At 41.2% G+C, this 18570-nt stretch overlaps 1 protein-coding gene across 1 annotated transcript in view; it reads left to right on the forward strand.

The window, feature by feature from the left end:
- The window catches only part of LOC126248030 (histidine ammonia-lyase-like), a 276752-nt gene that overhangs the window by 199219 nt on the left and 58963 nt on the right, over positions 1-18570 (forward strand). The window contains exon 13 of the mRNA XM_049948632.1: positions 11241-11327. Coding sequence (XP_049804589.1) covers positions 11241-11327 — 87 coding nt within the window. The remainder of the gene's footprint in view (positions 1-11240; positions 11328-18570) is intronic.

Genomic DNA, 18570 nt, shown 5'->3' on the forward strand with positions numbered 1-18570 from the left:
AGAGGGTTTATACAAGGGCAATGTACTTGAGGACAGTATTATGGAAATGGAAGAGGATGTACGAGGGCGGTTCAGAAAGTAACCTCCGATTGGTCACAGTGCGGGTTGTGGGGGGAGTAGCGACGCCATCTGTGCGTTCACGCACTCAACAGGTCAGTCGTCATCAAGCCGTAGTCGAGTGAACGTCGTACCTGCGCTAGTTTAGTTTTTGTGGCAGTTTGAAATGTGTGCTGCAATAGAAAACCCCGCCAAATGTGAAGTGCGTGCTGTCATAAGGTTTTTTACAGCCAAAGGATATTCTGCGGCAGCTATTCATCGTGAGCTTTGTGCCGTGTATGGACCAAGAGTTATGAGTGAAGGAGTTGTCCGTGAATGGGTACGTTTATTTAAAAGTGGACGAGAAAACGTTCATGATGAAGAGAGGAGTGGTAGACCATCATTGGTGACTGACGAACTCGTTCAGACAGTTGATGCAAAAGTTCGTGAAAATCGACGTTTCTCAATGTCGGAGTTGTCTACTGGTTTTCCACAGATTTCTAAGACTCTCTTGTACGAGATAGTGACAGCAAGATTGGGTTACCGTAAGTTCTGTGCACGATGGGTGCCCAAAATTCTTACCGACCACCACAAAACTCAAAGAATGGCCTCTGTATTAGACTTTCTGTCACGTTATGAGGACGAAGGAGAACCATTGTTAAACAGAATCGTGACCGGTGACGAAACCTGGATTAAGTACGTGAACCCTGAGACAAAAGAACAATCAAAGATGTGGGCACATTCAAATTCGCCTACCAAACCAAGAAAAGCCTCGCAAGATTTTTCTGCCAGAAAACTGATGGCAACGGTGTTTTGGGATGCCAAAGGGGTGTTGTTGGTTGAATTCATGGAACGTGGTATGACCATTAATCAAACGTGTACTGTGAAACAATAAAAAAGTTACGACGGGCTATACAGAACAAACGCCGTGGTATGCTGACTTCCGGTATCGTTTTTTTGCACGATAACGCCCGTCCTCACTCTGCTCGCAGAACAACGGCCCTTCTTGAGTCCTTCAAGTGGGACGTTATCAACCATCCACCTTACAGCCCAGACCTGGCGCCAAGTGATTATCACCTCTTCATGCATTTGAAGAAATGGCTCGGGTCACAGCGGTTTGATGACGACGAAGAGCTCAAAGATGCGGTCACAGGCTGGCTCCAGGCACAAGCGGGTGATTTTTATGCAGAAGGAATTTCGAAGCTTGTGAAGAGATACGATAAGTGCCTCAATCACTATGGAGACTATGTAGAAAAATAGTGCAAAGATGTAGTTGTAAGATGTATATATTAAAATATTTTTATTTAACTTGGTGTATTTTTTTAAATCAACCGGAGGTTACTTTCTGAACGGCCCTCGTAGATGAAGATGAAATGGGAGATAAGATACTGCGTGAAGAGTTTGACAGAGCACTGAAAGACCTGAGTCGAAACAAGGCCCCGGGAGTAGACAACATTCCATTAGAACTACTGATGGCCTTGGGAGAGCCAGTCATGGCAAAACTCTACCATCTGGTGAGTAAGATGTATGAGACAGGCGAAATACCCACAGACTTCAAGAAGAATATAATAATTCCAATACCAAAGAAAGCAGGTGTTGACAGATGTGAAAATTACCGAACTATCAGTTTAATAAGTCACAGCTGCAAAATACTAACGGGAATTCTTTACAGACGAATGGAAAAACTGGTAGAAGCGGACCTCGGGGAAGATCAGTTTGGATTCCATAGAAATGTTGGAACACGTGAGGCAATACTAACCTTACGACTTATCTTAGAAGAAAGATTAAGAAAAGGCAAACCTACGTTTCTAGCATTTGTAGACTTAGAGAAAGCTTGTGACAACGTTAACTGGAATACTCTCTTTCAAATTCTGAAGGTGGCAGGGGTAAAATACAGGGAGTGAAAGGCTATTTACAATTTGTACAGAAACCAGATGGCAGTTATAAGAGTCGAGGGGCATGAAAGGGAAGCAGTGGTTGGGAAAGGGGTGAGACAGGGTTGTAGCCTCTCCCCGATGTTATTCAATCTGTATATTGAGCAAGCAGTAAAGGAAACAAAAGAAAAATTTGGAGTAGGAAGTAAAATCCATGGAGAAGAAGTAAAAACTTTGAGGTTCACCGATGACACTGTAATTCTGTCAGGGACAGCAAAGGATCTGGAAGAGCAGTTGAACGGAATGGACAGTGTCATGAAAGAAGGATGTAAGAGGAACATCAACAAAAACAAAACGAGGATAATGGAATATAGTCTAATTAGATCAGGTGATGCTAAGGGAATTAGATTAGGAAATGAAACACTTAAAGTAGTAGATGAGTTTTGCTATTTGGGGAGCAAAACAACTGATAGTGGTCGAAGTAGAGAGGATATAAAATGTAGACTGGCAATGGCAAGGAAAGTGTTTCTGAAGAAGAGAAATGAAACATAGAGTATAGATTTCAGTGTCAGGAAGTCATTTCTGAAAGGATTTGTATGGAGTGTAGCCATGTATGGAAGTGAAACATGGACGATAAATAGTTTGGACAAGAAGAGAATAGAAGCTTTCGAAATGTGGTGCTACAGAAGAATGCTGAAGATTAGATGGGGAAATCATGTAACTAATGAGGAGGTACTGATTGGAGTTGGAGAGAAGAGAAATTTATGGCACAACTTGACTAGAAGAAGGGATCGGTTGGTAAGGCATGTTCTGAGCCATCAAGGGATGACCAATTTAGTATTGGAGGGCAGCGTGGAGGGTAAAAATCGTAGAGGGAGACTAAGAGATGAATACACTAAACAGATTCAGAAGGATGTAGGTTGCAATAGGTACTGGGAGATGAAGAAGCTTGCACAGGATAGAGTAGCATGGAGAGCTGCATCAAACCAGTCTCAGGACTGAAGACCACAACAACAACAACGACATGTCTGAATATAGGCCAGCAGTGCCTTAATCTACCAGCATTACCCAGTGCCAATACCATCTACTTCTAATTTTTTAGAATTTCATTGATGTGAGGAGAATGTCCCCATATCAGCAGTCCATAGTCTATGGTGTTTGAAAGAGTCCAAAATAAATATCTCTTAAATATTCTTTCATTACTAAGCCTCTCGGTTTCCACATTAAATAAGTAACTTGAGATTATTTTATACAGGTATGGTTGATGTGTGTTTCCTAAGCTAACTTAGAATCCACATGAATTCCTAGAATTTTAATTACTTTCACCTCTACCTCTTTTGACAATCCCAGTATAATCTACTGGTTTTTATCTGGATTTCAAAGGAGTGTATTTGATAAAAACTATTTCAGTGACACTTTCATGCCATCTTGCACCATACCATATCTTGCAGGACTAAGGTGTTCTCATGCTGAGCTAGCACCCTTGTGTCATCAGCATAACAAATAACAGAGTTTGGTATGCAATAGTGTAATTCATTGACTTCAATTATAAAAAAGAAGGTTCCAAAGACAGAACCTTGTGGGACCCTTGTTTTAACTTCTTGTGGTTGTGAGTGCTTATTTCTGATAGAGACAAACTGTTTCCTATTGATACAATTATTGAAAATAAAGAGTCTTTTACACCACAGTATTTGAGTTTAGCAAGTAGGATATCATTAAAAATAGAGTCAAATTCCTTACTTAAATCACAAAAAAGAAGTGAAGCTTTATTTTTATACTCAAAGGTTGTTATTACTTCATCCACAGTTGAGAGAACAGCAGTGGTATTATTTATTCCCTTGGAAAAGCCAAATTGACTATAGAAAGCAAATTACATGACTGAAAGTGGTTGTTTAGTTGGTTGTAAATAGGCAGATTCAAATATTTTGGAGTATGTAGGAAGTGCTGAAATTGGTCAGTAATTTTTGAGATCATGTTTGTCCCCTTTTTTGTACAGTGGAAGAACTTTTGATATTTTTAATATTGTAGGAAATACTCCAAATTCTAGACATCTGTTAAGGGGAGATGGAAGGCAGTTTCCATCCCTATTCTTCCAATGCTATTTTACCCTTTCAATAGGTACACTTTTCAAGATAAATATAAGTGATAAAACTATGAAATTTTTACAGCATATATATAACATATATTCCTCAATTTACAAGTAAAATGAGCATAATACCTCTTCTAGTTTTCAAGTAAAAAAGTTATTCTTTCACAAGTAAAATTTAACTTTTTTTGTACATTAATTATTATAAAACAGTTTCTGATTGTGTGGTGGTTCTCAACTTACTTGTAATAACTTATTACAATCTGCAGTACAAATTGACCAAATTTCATGTTTCTAACCCCATTAGTTTATCAAATAATGGTACCTGAAAGTATAAAAATGTAGTATCGAGGAAAATCCATTTAAGGTTTAATATTGCAATTCTAGTATAGTTATTGATGAGAATTACTTACCACTAATATTTTCCTGCATCATACTGAGCATCATCTGACTCATAATGATCTCCTTTTCTTCTCTTGGTCCCTCTTCTTTTCTGTCTGGCTTCTTTTGTGCATTTTAAATTAGCAATATCTGCTTTGTGGATTCTCTGTTTATCAATTTGCACCAAGGATTTTGCAGTAATTCCACTAGATTTTATCCTCAATAATTCCAAAACATCCAGTTTTCTAATTACACCATCACTGAAGCATAAAATAGAATGTTGAGGGTTGTAAGCTGAACAAATACAGTTTCTGGTAACCAGTTCTCAATGACAGAATTCACACATTCATTAAAATTTTGGGTTTTCCCATGAAGACATTTCTTCAACACAGTATCTTTACAAAGATCTCTAAATATGGGTTTAATTTCATTCATTACTGATGCAGGTAAAGAATGTTTGTGGTCATATCTGGCACTTCTCCTGTACTTGCACCAAGTGTCAGGATCATACGGGCAAAGACCATGCACTGGATTTCCATTTGTGGAAAGCTTATGGAAAGAGATAGCCCATATAGTTTTTTTTTTCATGTTTTATGAATTCGTTACATTTCTTCTTATGGCCAAGCCATAATAATTCTGTAATCTATCTATTTCAACATTTGTCAAGTGACCTTGTGATCACCTTTGTCAAGTGATCTTCCTACCAGCTTCCAATACTATTTTTTACTTTTCTTTCAATATTCTTCTCAACCTGGACCCCATTCTCTTCTGGACATGTCCAATGCACTCTAATTTAGAAATTGTGTCATTAGGACCATAGGGTTGTTCTGCACATACCCAGCCATAAGCCTTGCTGTCACCATCCCCTAAAGACTGTGTGTATCTGACGCCTCTGTTTGCCACTGAATGATTAAAAATCCTGAGAACTCCTGCTACTTCCTTCCCCACACTTGGACCAGTATAATTCATCTGACAGTTATGGTCATGCTCTTTCTCAGTTTCACTGCCACAAGTTTTACTGTATTTGCTTAGAATCTGTACATCAACTACCAGGTCAACGGAAGTGTCTGAACCAACCCGTCAGCTTTGACCCATGACGTAAAGCTGTTGTGACGTGTGACGTCATGACGGCGCAGAGTTTGATTTGTGATGGTGGCATGTTTGAAGGTGTTGTCATGTTGCTGTTTTTGGTGCCCTCGTGTGGTGTGTTTAGGGGTTTCATGTTGTGTGGTGTATTGGGCTCAGTTTGGTGTTACTGCTTGTTCTGGGTGGTTCTGGGTTTGGCTGTGTGTGGAGAGGAATTGTTTTCAGTGAGTTACCGATTTGGTGTTTGTTGTATAAAAGTTATTGTAGTGCTGTTCACTGAAGGTCGTGTGTTAATTTGAGTAAATTAATTTGTTGCTGCTGTTGTAGGGTATGGATATGACTGACAAAATTAACAGTGTGCATTTGCATGCTGAGTTGGGGGCGAGCCCGATGGAGCTGATTAAGTTTCTGCAGCTGTTTGGCTTGTTGGCAGAGGCCGTGAAGTGTGCTGTTTGTGGTCATGACATGAAATTGGCAAAAGTTCTGGTGTCTCTTACCATGAACGGTTATATGTGGCGGTGCCATAGGGATAACATATGGTGCTCCATACGTCGCAGTTCCTGGTTTGAGAAGTCTAGGTTGGGCATGCACAAGATTGTGTTGTTGATGTACTATTTTTGTTACAAATCCTCCCACAGTTTTTGTGCGCATGAGACTGGTGTGAGTGAGAGGAGTGTGCTTGACTGGTTTTCATTTTGTCGTGAAGTGTGTTCGGAGTTTATTAAGTACAGGGGGTTGTGGTGGAGGTGGACGAATCACAGTTTGGGAAAAGGAAGTATGAGAGGGGTAAGTCTGTGTGGTTGGTGTCTAGGTGTGGGGGGCCGTTGTATCGGGGGGTGGGTGTTCGGAATGTATTTTTAGGGTTTTGGAGAGGCAGATTAAGAGGGAATTGGTGGGGTTAATTGAGGAGTTTATAGAACTGGGTTCTGCTGTAGTTTCTGATGCTTTTTCTTATTATAGGTGTTGGGAGAGAGGGGGTACAATCATTTAGAAGTGAACCATAGTTTAGAGTTTAAAAATTATGAGACGGAGGCTTGTACGAATACAATAGAGGGGTTGTGGGGGGCCATTAAGTCAGTTCTTGGGAGGGGGCAGATGTGCTCTTCTAACCTTCAGTCTCATTTACATGAGTACTGTTGGTGGAAGAGTGTCCCTGAGGGCTATTTTTTTTCGGGTTTTTTTAAGGGCTATCAGTAAGATGTACAGGCCTCCCTGGATTTAAATCCAACTTAATATGTGTGGGACACAGCAGGCTCACCTTCAGACAGCACTTAACCAGAATAGGAAACATTAACCCAAGCCATTCTGGATGGTTTGATCCACAAGGTGGGGATGTGTCGTGCATCCCAGCATCCTGCTTACCCATGTGAGGGTATCATATCCATTATTTCAACTATGTATAGCACCAGGAGTGTGACAACAAACACTGGAAGAACCACTCATGACCAATGGATGGTTTTCCAGTTTATCTTACATCTGACTCACTGTGTCACGCTGTTCCTATGACATCTTCTTGTGCATGTATTCTACATTTATGTCTACATCTACATACATACTTCACAAGCTACCATATAGCATAGGGTGAACGGTATCTTCTACCACTATCACACATAGTGAGGTTAAAATGACTGTGTATATGCCTCTCTATGAGCTCTATTTTCTGTTATCTTATCTTCACATTCCTTATGCAAAATGTTCACATTGGTGGCAGGAGAAGTATTCTGCAGTCAGCTACAAATACAGGTCTTCTAAATTTTCTCAATAATATTTTATAAAGAGGATATCATTCTCCCTCCAAGGATTCCCATTTGACTTCACAAAGCATTTCTATAACACTGAAATGCTGACTGAACTTACTGGTAACAAATCTAGCAGCACCCCACTGAATTGCTTCATATCTTCCTTTAATCTGACATTGTGTGGATCCCAAACACTTGAGCAGTACTCAAGAATGGGTCACACTAGTGTTGTGTGAATGGTCTCCTTGTATACAGATGAACTACACTTTCCTAGAATCCTCCCAATAAACTGAAATCAATTATTTGCCTTCCCTACTACCATCCTTATGTGCTCATTCCATTTCAAATCTCTTTGCAATGTTACACCTACTGTATCAAGCAGCACACCATTAATACTGTATTCAAACAATACAGGATTTTTTCCCTACTCATGTGCATTAGCTTACTTTTTTCTACATGTAGAGTAAGCTGCAATTCATCATACCAAATAAAAATTCTGCCTAAGTCATCATGTATCATTCTACAGTCACTCAATGACAACACCTTCCTGTACACTATAGCATCATTAGCAAATATGAGGGTGGTGTGAAAAGTTCTTGTAACAGAATAGTAAAAAGTTCTTACATCACTGAAACTTTTTCCATCTAGTCTCCTTGTAGATTAATGCATTTGGTCCAATGTTTCTTCCAGGCCTGCAAAATAGTTGCCAACTTGGGCTATCAATTCTTTGTTTGAAGTAAATCTTCATTCACCAAGAAAAATTTTCAGTTTTGAGAAGAGGTGGATGTCTGACAGAGCCAGGTGAATAAGGTGGGTGTGGCAACAATTCATACCTTAGTTCATGTAATTTTACCACAGCGATGGCACATGTATGCCAGTGCGCATTGTCTTGTCACGGCACCCATCTTGCAGATAATTTTTTCATTTCTAATTCGTCAGTCAAAATGTGATATACCCTATCAGATGACATCTGGCAAGTGTGAGCAATTTCACACACTTTCAATCAGCAATCCTCCATGACAATTTTGTGCACTTTTGCAATGATTTCTGGAGTAGTGACACATCTTGGCTGACCACTGCGTGGATCATCATCTAAGCTCTCCCAACCACATTTCAATTCATTTGTCCACTTGGCAACAGTTGAACATGAAGGAGCAGAGTCCCCCAGTGTATTCTGGAAATTGGCATTCCTTTGCTTTCATACAATTCTTTATAAAGTACTTAATCACTACTCAAATCTCGATTTTTTTCCATCTTCACAAATCACTACGTGGGAACAATGACAGAGCCACATCACCGCCACAGCTCTCTTCCAAGAGCACTGATGCGGCATGTGTTAACAGGCAACAGTCCAATGAATATCACGTGAACAACTTGCGCTAGTGCTGACCTCTCGTGGTGATTCAGAGAACTTTTCAAACTACCCTCGGAATCACAAATTGCTGCTTATGCTACCTGTCAGATCTTTCATGTATATGGTGAACAAGAGCAGTCCTTTCACTCTTCCTTGAGGCACTCCCAAAGATACTCTTGTCTCTGATGAACACTCACCATTGGGGACAACATACTGGGTTCTACTTCTTAAGTCTCTATAGAGCTACTCACATATCTCAAAACCTACTCTATATGCTCATAACTTCATTAACAGTCTGCAGTGGGCCACTATGTCAACGTCTTTCCAGAACTCTAGGGGCACATAGTCTGTCTGTTGTCCTTCATACATGTTTCACAGTATTTTGTGTGAGAAAGGGACAAGCTCAGTTTTGTAAAATTGTGATACTTTCCTGCATTTTTTCCAGTCCCTTGGGACTCTGAGCTGGGTGAGAGAGTCATGATAAATACAAACTAAGTAAGGGGCCAGTGCTGTAGAGTTCTCTCTGTAAAACCAAATTGGAATTCCGTCAGCTTCAGGTGACTTATTTGTTTTTAATTCTCTCAATTGCTCCTCTATTCCAGAGATGTTTATTAACTGTGCTCTCCATATGGGAGTCTCTGTGGCAGTCAAACAACATTATGTCTGTATGATCCTTTTGTATGAATGACAATATTATGGAAAGAATAGTTGCTACTCACCATATTGCGGAGCTGCTAAGTCACACACACACACAACACACATATATGCTACTCTCTCTCTCTCTCTCTGCAGTGTGTGTGTGTGTGTGTGTGTGTGTGTGTGTGTGTGTGTTTTGTCTAATTGTGATGAAGCCCTTTATGGCTGAAAGCTTACTTGCTGACAGTCATTTCGTTGTGCCTGTCTGTGACTCAGCATCCCCACTATATGGTGAGTAGCAACTGTTCTTTTCATAATAGTGTCATTATTCTGTCCTGGATCTTCTCTCCTGCATGAATGATTTTATAAAGGTGAAATTTGAAAATTCAGTTTTCCTTTTTCTGTCTTCCATTACCACAACAGATTTGTCGATGAGAGACTGGATAGAACCCTTTGGCCTGCTTAGTGATTTTACATAGGATCGGAATTTTCTCAGGTTCTCAGCAAGGTCTCTCACTAAGGTATGATGATGAAGGTGTATGCTTTGCACATCAATCTTTTTATAGAAATGTGAATTTCTAGTACCTTTTGCCTGTCAACATTTTGACATTATTTTTAACATTTGAATGCAATAATACCAACTTCCTTGTCATTTTCTGAACTTTGTTATTAAACTCTGATTGATCTTTCCTGTCCTCCATCCACTTATATAGCACATACTTCTCCAGAACATGATTTACAATAAACTTGAACTTTGCTCATAATTCCTCTATGCCCAACACATCGGAACTAAATGATGTCCCTTCACTGTCTAAGTCAGATGTTAACAACTCTTTATCTACTATTTCCAGCGTAAATACTCTCCTAGCCTCCTTGATCAATTTATTAATATTAGTAACCATCACCACTAAGATTATGATGTGATTCCTAATCCCTGTCTCTATAATGACACTCAATAATGTGTGACCTGTTTGTGGCTACAAGATCTAAAATATTTCCATTGTGTGCGGGTTCTGGAATTAACTGCTCAAGACAGTTTCTGAAAAAGGTGTTCAGAACTAATTCACAAGACTGACTGTCTGTAACACCTGCAATGAATCCATAGATGTTCCAGTCAGTACTTGGTAGGTTAAAGTCTTGCAGTGCCTCACGTTATTCCATGGATTTCAAATTTCCTTAAAATTATGTAATTTGTGCACTACACAAGACACTAAAACAAAGTTTTAGCTTCAGTCTGCTTAATATGCATCATTATTTGATCCATAATTGCACTGAAAAGAAATATATGAGAAACATAAATAGATAGATAGATAGATAGATAGATAGATAGATAGAGAAAGAGAGAGAGAGAACTTGCAAAGTAGATGACTTCCACCATTACAATCCACTCTTTTTGTAAGCTTATTTATATTTTCCCATAGAACCTCTGTAATTCCCACTCTTCTGTTTACTTTATTGTTTGAACAGATAGGCAATAGCTCACTTTGTCAAGAGAGTTTTGTAACAATTCCAGCAAAATGAGAGTACTCCAATGGATATTTGATGTACCTTCACCCCTGACACGTGTGATTCAGAGAGCATGCGTCCATACAGTTCATAGGCCTGCTTCCAGGGGCCACCTGGTCAGCCCCCTGGCACACTCTGGTGAGCCACCAAAGAAACAGTATTATTTAAGTGATCGCAAATGAGAGCTTGGCATAGTCTGTAACCTGTATTACTGTTGTCCAGGCAATGCGTCCAGTGCTATGCACAGTCTGTACTTCATTGTATCTTACATGTTTCTCTATAAAGTACTGCATTTCATAAACCATGTTTGTTCTTGCTGTAGCTGTAGTTTTTAAATTAATTTTTTCATTTAGGAAAAGCAAATTGTGTGTAATTTGTCAGATAATAGAAATTAGTGAGTTGATAGTTTTTCAATATATTTAATCAATTTAAGAGGGAGCAAAGTGTGCAAAATGAAATGATTCTTATATCTCTTGTCAAGTGATACATAAAAAATTTTATATTATGCTATCTTGTTCAGTACATGTATTTCTTGTGTGCAGCCTTGAGTGAGCTTCCTGCTTTCCTTGTCAAAGATGGTGGTCTGAACTCAGGCTTCATGTTAGCCCACTGTACCGCTGCAGCTCTGGGTGAGACATATTTACATTTTTATTTGTAGTACAATTTTATTAATTATTTGCTATCAGGTCACAAAGTGATGAGCAATTGCATGACTTTCTTTTATTATGAAATATTAACAACATCTTGAAGTGCAGAGGAAAATGATAATCTGTGTAATTCTATTATTTGTTATATGGTAGTTTATGGACACACGCACACACACACACACACACACACACACACACACACACACACACACACACACAAACACACACTATTTGTTGCAAGAACAGAGAATTTCAGAAGCAAGGTCCCATTGTAGCACACAAACATCCTAATGAGTGATTTTAATGCAATCTGGACAAATAACAAAAATACAGACATAAAGTGGGTAGGTGGTAACAGTACCTATGTTACAAAGGGAAATTCATGAGAGACTGCAAGGTCCTTAATCTATAAGTAAAGTCAGTGTCACAAAGATATTTAAAATAAAACATAAGATCTACACATCATCCAGACCCTTCCTGGAAACATTTCAAGCCACTCACATGGCTATATAATGAAAGACCAGAAAAGAGATCTAGACTGCCAGGGTACTAAGAGATGCCAGCCTCCATCAAGATCATTCGCCCTTCAAATTATAGCTGAAGTACATCCCCAAGGAAACTAAGATACTTAGTAAATTGATCCCTAGGTTAACTTAGCAAAAAGTTTGGTAACAAATTCACAGAGAACATTGGAACATCAGAACATAACAGCTAGGTCCACTGAAGTGTAACTTAGTCAAAGTTGCTGTAGAGACTGCCCAAAAGAGGGGTGTGGTAATGCATATGATTGACAACAGCCTGAGAAAAAGCAGTCACAGATAGAAAAAACCCACTAAGATAAAACTTGAATAATACCCAGACAGACAGGGATAAACTCATACCATTAAAACAGCAGTAATTTACAGACATGGCCCTTGGACAAGCAAAGCTCCAGTACACCCAAAACAATGTGATGAAACTGGATGGAGATTTTAGAAGGAAAATCTTCTAAAACTTCTACCAATCACTCAAATAGTACCTCGGTAAGTACTCTCCACCCAGCCTTTTCCTTTGAAGAGTAGATGGAAAGGAATTTTGTAATACTTTGGATAACTGCAGCTACACTATGTGATCAAAAGTATCCGGACACCCCCAAAACATAGGTTTTTCATATTAGGTGCATTGTGCTGCCACCTGCTGCCAGGTACTCCATATCAGTGACCTCAGTAGTCATTAGACATTGTGAAAGAGCAGAATGGGGCACTCCGCGGAACTTACAGTCTTCGAACGTGGTCGGGTGATTGGGTGTCACTTGTGACATATGTCTGTACACGAGATATCCACACTCCTAAACATCCCTAGGTCCACAGTCTCTGATGTGATAGTAAAGTGGGAATGTGAAGGGACATGTACAGCACCAAAGCATACAGGCCCACCACGTCAGTTGACTGACAGAGACTGCCGACGGTTGAAGATGGTCATAATGTGAAATAGGGAGACATCTATCCAGACCATCACACAGGAATTCCAAACTGCATCAGGATCCACCGCAAGTACTATGACAGTTATGTGGGAGGTGAGAAAACTTGGATTTCATGGTCGAGCAGCTGCTCATAAGCCACACATCATGCTGGTAAATGCCAAACAACGCCTTGCTTAGTGAAAGGATCATAAACAATGGATGACTAAACAGTGGAAAAACATTGTGTGGAGTGACGAATCATGGTACTCAATGTGGCGATCTGATGGCAAGGTGTGGGTATGGCGAAAGCCTGGTGAACATCATCTGCCAGTGTGTGTAGTGCCAACAGTAATATTGGAGGTGCTGGTGTTATGGTGTGGTCATGTTTTTCATGGAGGGCCTTGCACCCCTTGTTGTTTTGCATGGCACTATCACAGCACAGGTCTACAGTGATGTTTTAAGCACCTTCTTGCTTCCCACTGTTGAAGAGCAATTTGGGGATGGCGATTGCATCTTTCAACATGATCAAGCACCTGTTCATAATGCACTGCCTGTGGCGGAATGGTTACATGACAATAACATCCCTGTAATGGACTGGCCTGCACAGAGTCCTGACCCGAATCCTATAGAACACCTTTAGGATGTTTTGGAACACTGACTTCGTGCCAGGCCTCACCGACCAACATTGATACCTCTCCTCAGTGCTGTACTTTGTTAAGAATGGGCTACCATTCCCCAGGAAACCTTTTAGCACCTGAATGAACATATGCCTGCAAGCATGGAAGCTGCCATTAAGGGTGGACCGACACCATACGAGGTGCGGCTAGAAAAAAACCGGACTGATGCTGGAAAAAACATTTATTTACAATTATTTACAATTTCATGTTATCTCCTTCAATGTACTCTCCTCCTCGGTCTCTACACCGCTCCATACGAATTTTACACTGTTCATAGCAATGCTGCAGATCATTTTTGGTAGGTCCATACATTACTTCCGTCGCTTTTTCGTTTACTGCTTCAACAGTCTCAAATCTAGTTCCTTTCAAAGCTGACTTGACTTTAGGGAAAAGAAAAAAGTCACAGGGGGCCAAATCAGGTGAGTAGGGTGGATGATCTAAGATGGGAATGTTGTGTTTTGCCAAAAACGTCTTCACTGACAACGCACTGTGAGCTGGGGCATTGTCTTGGTGAAGGACCCATGACTTTTTTCTCCACAAATCGTTCGGTTTTCTCCGTACTCGCTCACGTAGGGTAGCCAGGACGCTAATGTAGTAATGCTGATTCACTGTTTGTCCCTCTGGTACCCAATCAATGTGCACAATCCCTTTGATGTCGAAAAAAAAACAATCATCATTGCCTTGAATTTCGATTTTGACATTCGTGCTTTTTTTTGTCGTGGAGAACCAGGAGTTTTCCAATGCATCGATTGGCGTTTAGTTTCGGGATCGTAAGTAAAAAACCACGATTCATCGCAAGTAATAACATTTTGTAAGAAGGTGGGATCACTTTCAATGTTTTCCAGGATGTCAGAACAAATCATTCTTTGGCGTTCCATCTGTTCAATTGTGAGACACTTTGGAACCATTTTTGAACACACTTTGTTCATGTTGAAACTTTCATGAAGAATCTGCCTAACACTTTCCTTGTCAACTCCTGTTAACTCAGACACTGCTCTGATTGTTAAACGGCGATCTTGTCGAACAAGTTTACCGATTTTGTCAATGTTTGCATCAGTTTTTGCTGACAATGGTCTGCCAGTGCGAGTGTCATCACTGGTGTCTTCACGGCCATCTTTAAATCGTTTAAACCACTCAAACACTTGTGTTCGTGATAAACAATCATTGCCGTACACTTGTTGTAACATTACAAACGTTTCACTTGCAGATTTTCCTAGTTTGAAACAAACTTTGATGTTAACACGCTGTTCTTTCTGTACACTCAACATTTTCCGACGCACAGACAAAACGTCAACTACTTAAAACAGACGCCACGGGCAGACTGAGTGCAGGAGGCAGATGAAACTCGAGCAGTAGGCGGAGCGAGAGTCACGTGACAGGCTACGTGACTTTCAGCCTTATTGCATTCGTTTTATTGTTTCACCAGTACTAGTCCGGTTTTTTTCTAGCCACACCTCGTACTGAATTCCAGTATTATCGACAGAGGGCAGCACGAACTTGTAAGTCATTTTCAGCCAGGTGTCTGGACACTTTTGATTACATAGTGTACATGGTCAAATATTTTGAAAATCTTTACAGCTGTGAATCTGCTGGTAAACGCTTTATGTATCAAGACAGTCCAAGTCAGTTGAGCTCCTAGCCTTGAAGAAATGAGGAAAGGATAGAAACCATCCCCATGTCTAAAATCTCATATAACACCAAAAGAAGACTTGATAACAACTTAGCTATAAGAGCCATGTGGAGACAGGATGATAGAGAAGTGTACAAAAATGCTAAAAATATCTTGGGGCATCAAAGGCTACAAAGCCAAGTGACTAGACATTTGCTTTGATTCATGCCTTACATGAGGAGGATGTATTGACTGACATAAAAAATCACCCAGAAATTTCAAAACAATGCATAATCATTCTGAAAACCTCCCCTAGGTTGTGGCTAAGTTGTTTCTCTGTGATATTACACTCCTGGAAATTGAAATAAGAACACCGTGAATTCATTGTCCCAGGAAGGGGAAACTTTATTGACACATTCCTGGGGTCAGATACATCACATGATCACACTGACAGAACCACAGGCACATAGACACAGGCAACAGAGCATACACAATGTCGGCACTAGTACAGTGTATATCCACCTTTCGCAGCAATGCAAGCTGCTATTCTCCCATGGAGACGATCGTAGAGATGCTGGATGTAGTCCTGTGGAACGGCTTGCCATGCCATTTCCACCTGGCGCCTCAGTGGGACCAGCGTTCATGCTGGACGTGCAGACCGCGTGAGACGACGCTTCATCCAGTCCCAAACATGCTCAATCAGGGACATATCCGGAGATCTTGCTGGCCAGGGTAGTTGACGTACACCTTCTAGAGCACGTTGGGTGGCACGGGATACATGCGGACGTGCATTGTCCTGTTGGAACAGAAAGTTCCCTTGCCGGTCTAGGAATGGTAGAACGATGGGTTCGATGACGGTTTGGATGTACCGTGCACTATTCAGTGTCCCCTCGACGATCACCAGTGGTGTACGGCCAGTGTAGGAGATCGCTCCCCACACCATGATGCCGGGTGTTGGCCCTGTGTGCCTCGGTCGTATGCAGTCCTGATTGTGGCGCTCACCTGCACGGCGCCAAACACGCATACGACCATCATTGGCACCAAGGCAGAAGCGACTCTCATCGCTGAAGACGACACGTCTCCATTCGTCCCTCCATTCACGCCTGTCGCGACACCACTGGAGGCGGGCTGCACGATGTTGGGGCGTGAGCGGAAGACGGCCTAACGGTGTGCGGGACCGTAGCCCAGCTTCATGGAGACGGTTGTGAATGGTCCTCGCCGATACCCCAGGAGCAACAGTGTCCCTAATTTGCTGGGAAGTGGCGGTGCGGTCCCCTATGGCACTGCGTAGGATCCTACCGTCTTGGCGTGCATCCGTGCGTCGCTGCGGTCCGGTCCCAGGTCGACGGGCACGTGCACCTTCCACCGACCACTGGCGACAACATCGATGTACTGTGGAGACCTCACGCCCCACGTGTTGAGCAATTCGGCGGTACGTCCACCCGGCCTCCCGCATGCCCACTATACGCCCTCGCTCAAAGTCCGTCAACTGCACATACGGTTCACGTCCACGCTGTCGCGGCATGCTACCAGTGTTAAAGACTGCGATGGAGCTCCGTATGCCACGGCAAACTGGCTGACACTGACGGCGGCGGTGCACAAATGCTGCGCAGCTAGCGCCATTCGACGGCCAACACCGCGGTTCCTGGTGTGTCCGCTGTGCCGTGCGTGTGATCATTGCTTGTACAGCCCTCTCACAGTGTCCGGAGCAAGTATGGTGGGTCTGACACACCGGTGTCAATGTGTTCTTTTTTCCATTTCCAGGAGTGTATTTTTCCAGGGGTGTTAGTCATTCAAGTTATACAGGAGAGCCTCTGTGAAGTTTGAAAAGTAGGACGAGGTACTGGCAGAAGTGATGCTGTTGGAGCAGGTCATAATTTATGACCTGTTTGCTAAATTGGTATGAGTGTTCCATGCAAAAGGTAATGTCCCCTGTCTAGGACATGATTTTAATCTGTCAGGAAATTTCAAAAGAGGGAACACACTGGTATAGAATGGAAGAGTCATTGTGGAAATATAGAGGATTCTCATTTATATTACATCTGTTAGTTATATTGTAAGGACTTGCTGAGTAGGAGCAAACTCCAGCTGGACCCACAACTTGGACAATATTTATGGGAGGGAGTTAGAAAATGATGTTAATGTGTGGAGTAGGTTTCAATTCCCAGATACTGCTTAAAATAGATCAAAAATGTAGGTTAAACATAACATCATGATCTTTACTTTATGAGCATATACAGACCTGCTCATAAGAAAATGGTACATGAGTAATTATAGAGAAGAAAATATGGTGCCCTATCCAAAAGGCGCTGAATTGCATCATATTATGACTTAAATTCAGATGCATGCTTTCAGAAAAATTAGAGATCAGAACAGTTGTTAGGCAGAAAAATGTTCACTCTCATTTTGTCTTTCAATGCGTGTTGCTGGAGGTAACCAGAGTGATGGAAACAACTGGATCATATACAGTATCTAAGAGGGGTTGAACTCAACAAAAATAGGATTTATAGTGCTTAATATCATACTTTCCAAGCTACCAAGGTGGGGCAGTGGGTGTCAGATAAGACAAAATACCAAAGCAACATCAACAGAGTTCACAGACTGAATATGACTGAATTGTGAAAGCTCATTGTTTCATTTAATTGCAAGTGTGACTCAACCAGTTCACTCAAAAAAGTTATCAGTAGCAACTCACAAGAGTGTACCTATAATCTGAGCTGGGGTGAGGCAACTCATGCTAGATTCTTGTTGAATGACAGAATGGTTTTGTGATCTCACAACAAATGACTCTGTGTACATCGTTTGAATATGCATTATATGTTCTGGCATTATTCAAACAGATATTAAATTGATTCATCTGTGAATTTGATAGGGCAGGATACTAGTTCAGTTTAGAATGTGTTCTTCAGAATTGTGGGGGGATGACGGGAGGCACAATTACCCTCCTCTACCCCTTGCTGGATATATTCTTGGGAATTCAAATAAGTAAGCTAGAAAAAGCATACTGACTAACTAGGAAAAGCTGTAATAAGTAATGTGCAGCTTTGTACACCAAAGTCAAATACCATTATACACAGATGATCACTATGAATATAAATGGTTGATCCTGAACAGGAAATTTCTGAGAGACAAATTTGGGGCAAGACCTATCAAAGAGCAAGGAGAATATTGGAGGTACACAAGTACACTGAGACTTTAATGGGCAACATGGTGAAGACAAATAGAGGAAACATTTCTAGCTTCCCAAAATCGCAAACCTTCAGTCTGGTTCAGGTTATCGATGACATCTTTATAACATGGACCCAAGGACAGAACTACTCACCTTCATTCCTCCACAACCTCAACACCTTCTCTCCCAATCTGCTTCACCTGGTCCTCGTCCACGCATTGTGCCTCCTTCATAGATGTTGATCTCCTCTTCTTAGATGGTTCCATCGACCCCTCGGTCAACTTCAAACCCACCAATCACCAATAGCACATGCGCTTTGACAGCTGCCA

The sequence above is a fragment of the Schistocerca nitens genome, chromosome 3, assembly GCF_023898315.1.
Source record: "Schistocerca nitens isolate TAMUIC-IGC-003100 chromosome 3, iqSchNite1.1, whole genome shotgun sequence".
In the NCBI taxonomy this organism is placed as follows: domain Eukaryota; kingdom Metazoa; phylum Arthropoda; class Insecta; order Orthoptera; family Acrididae; genus Schistocerca; species Schistocerca nitens.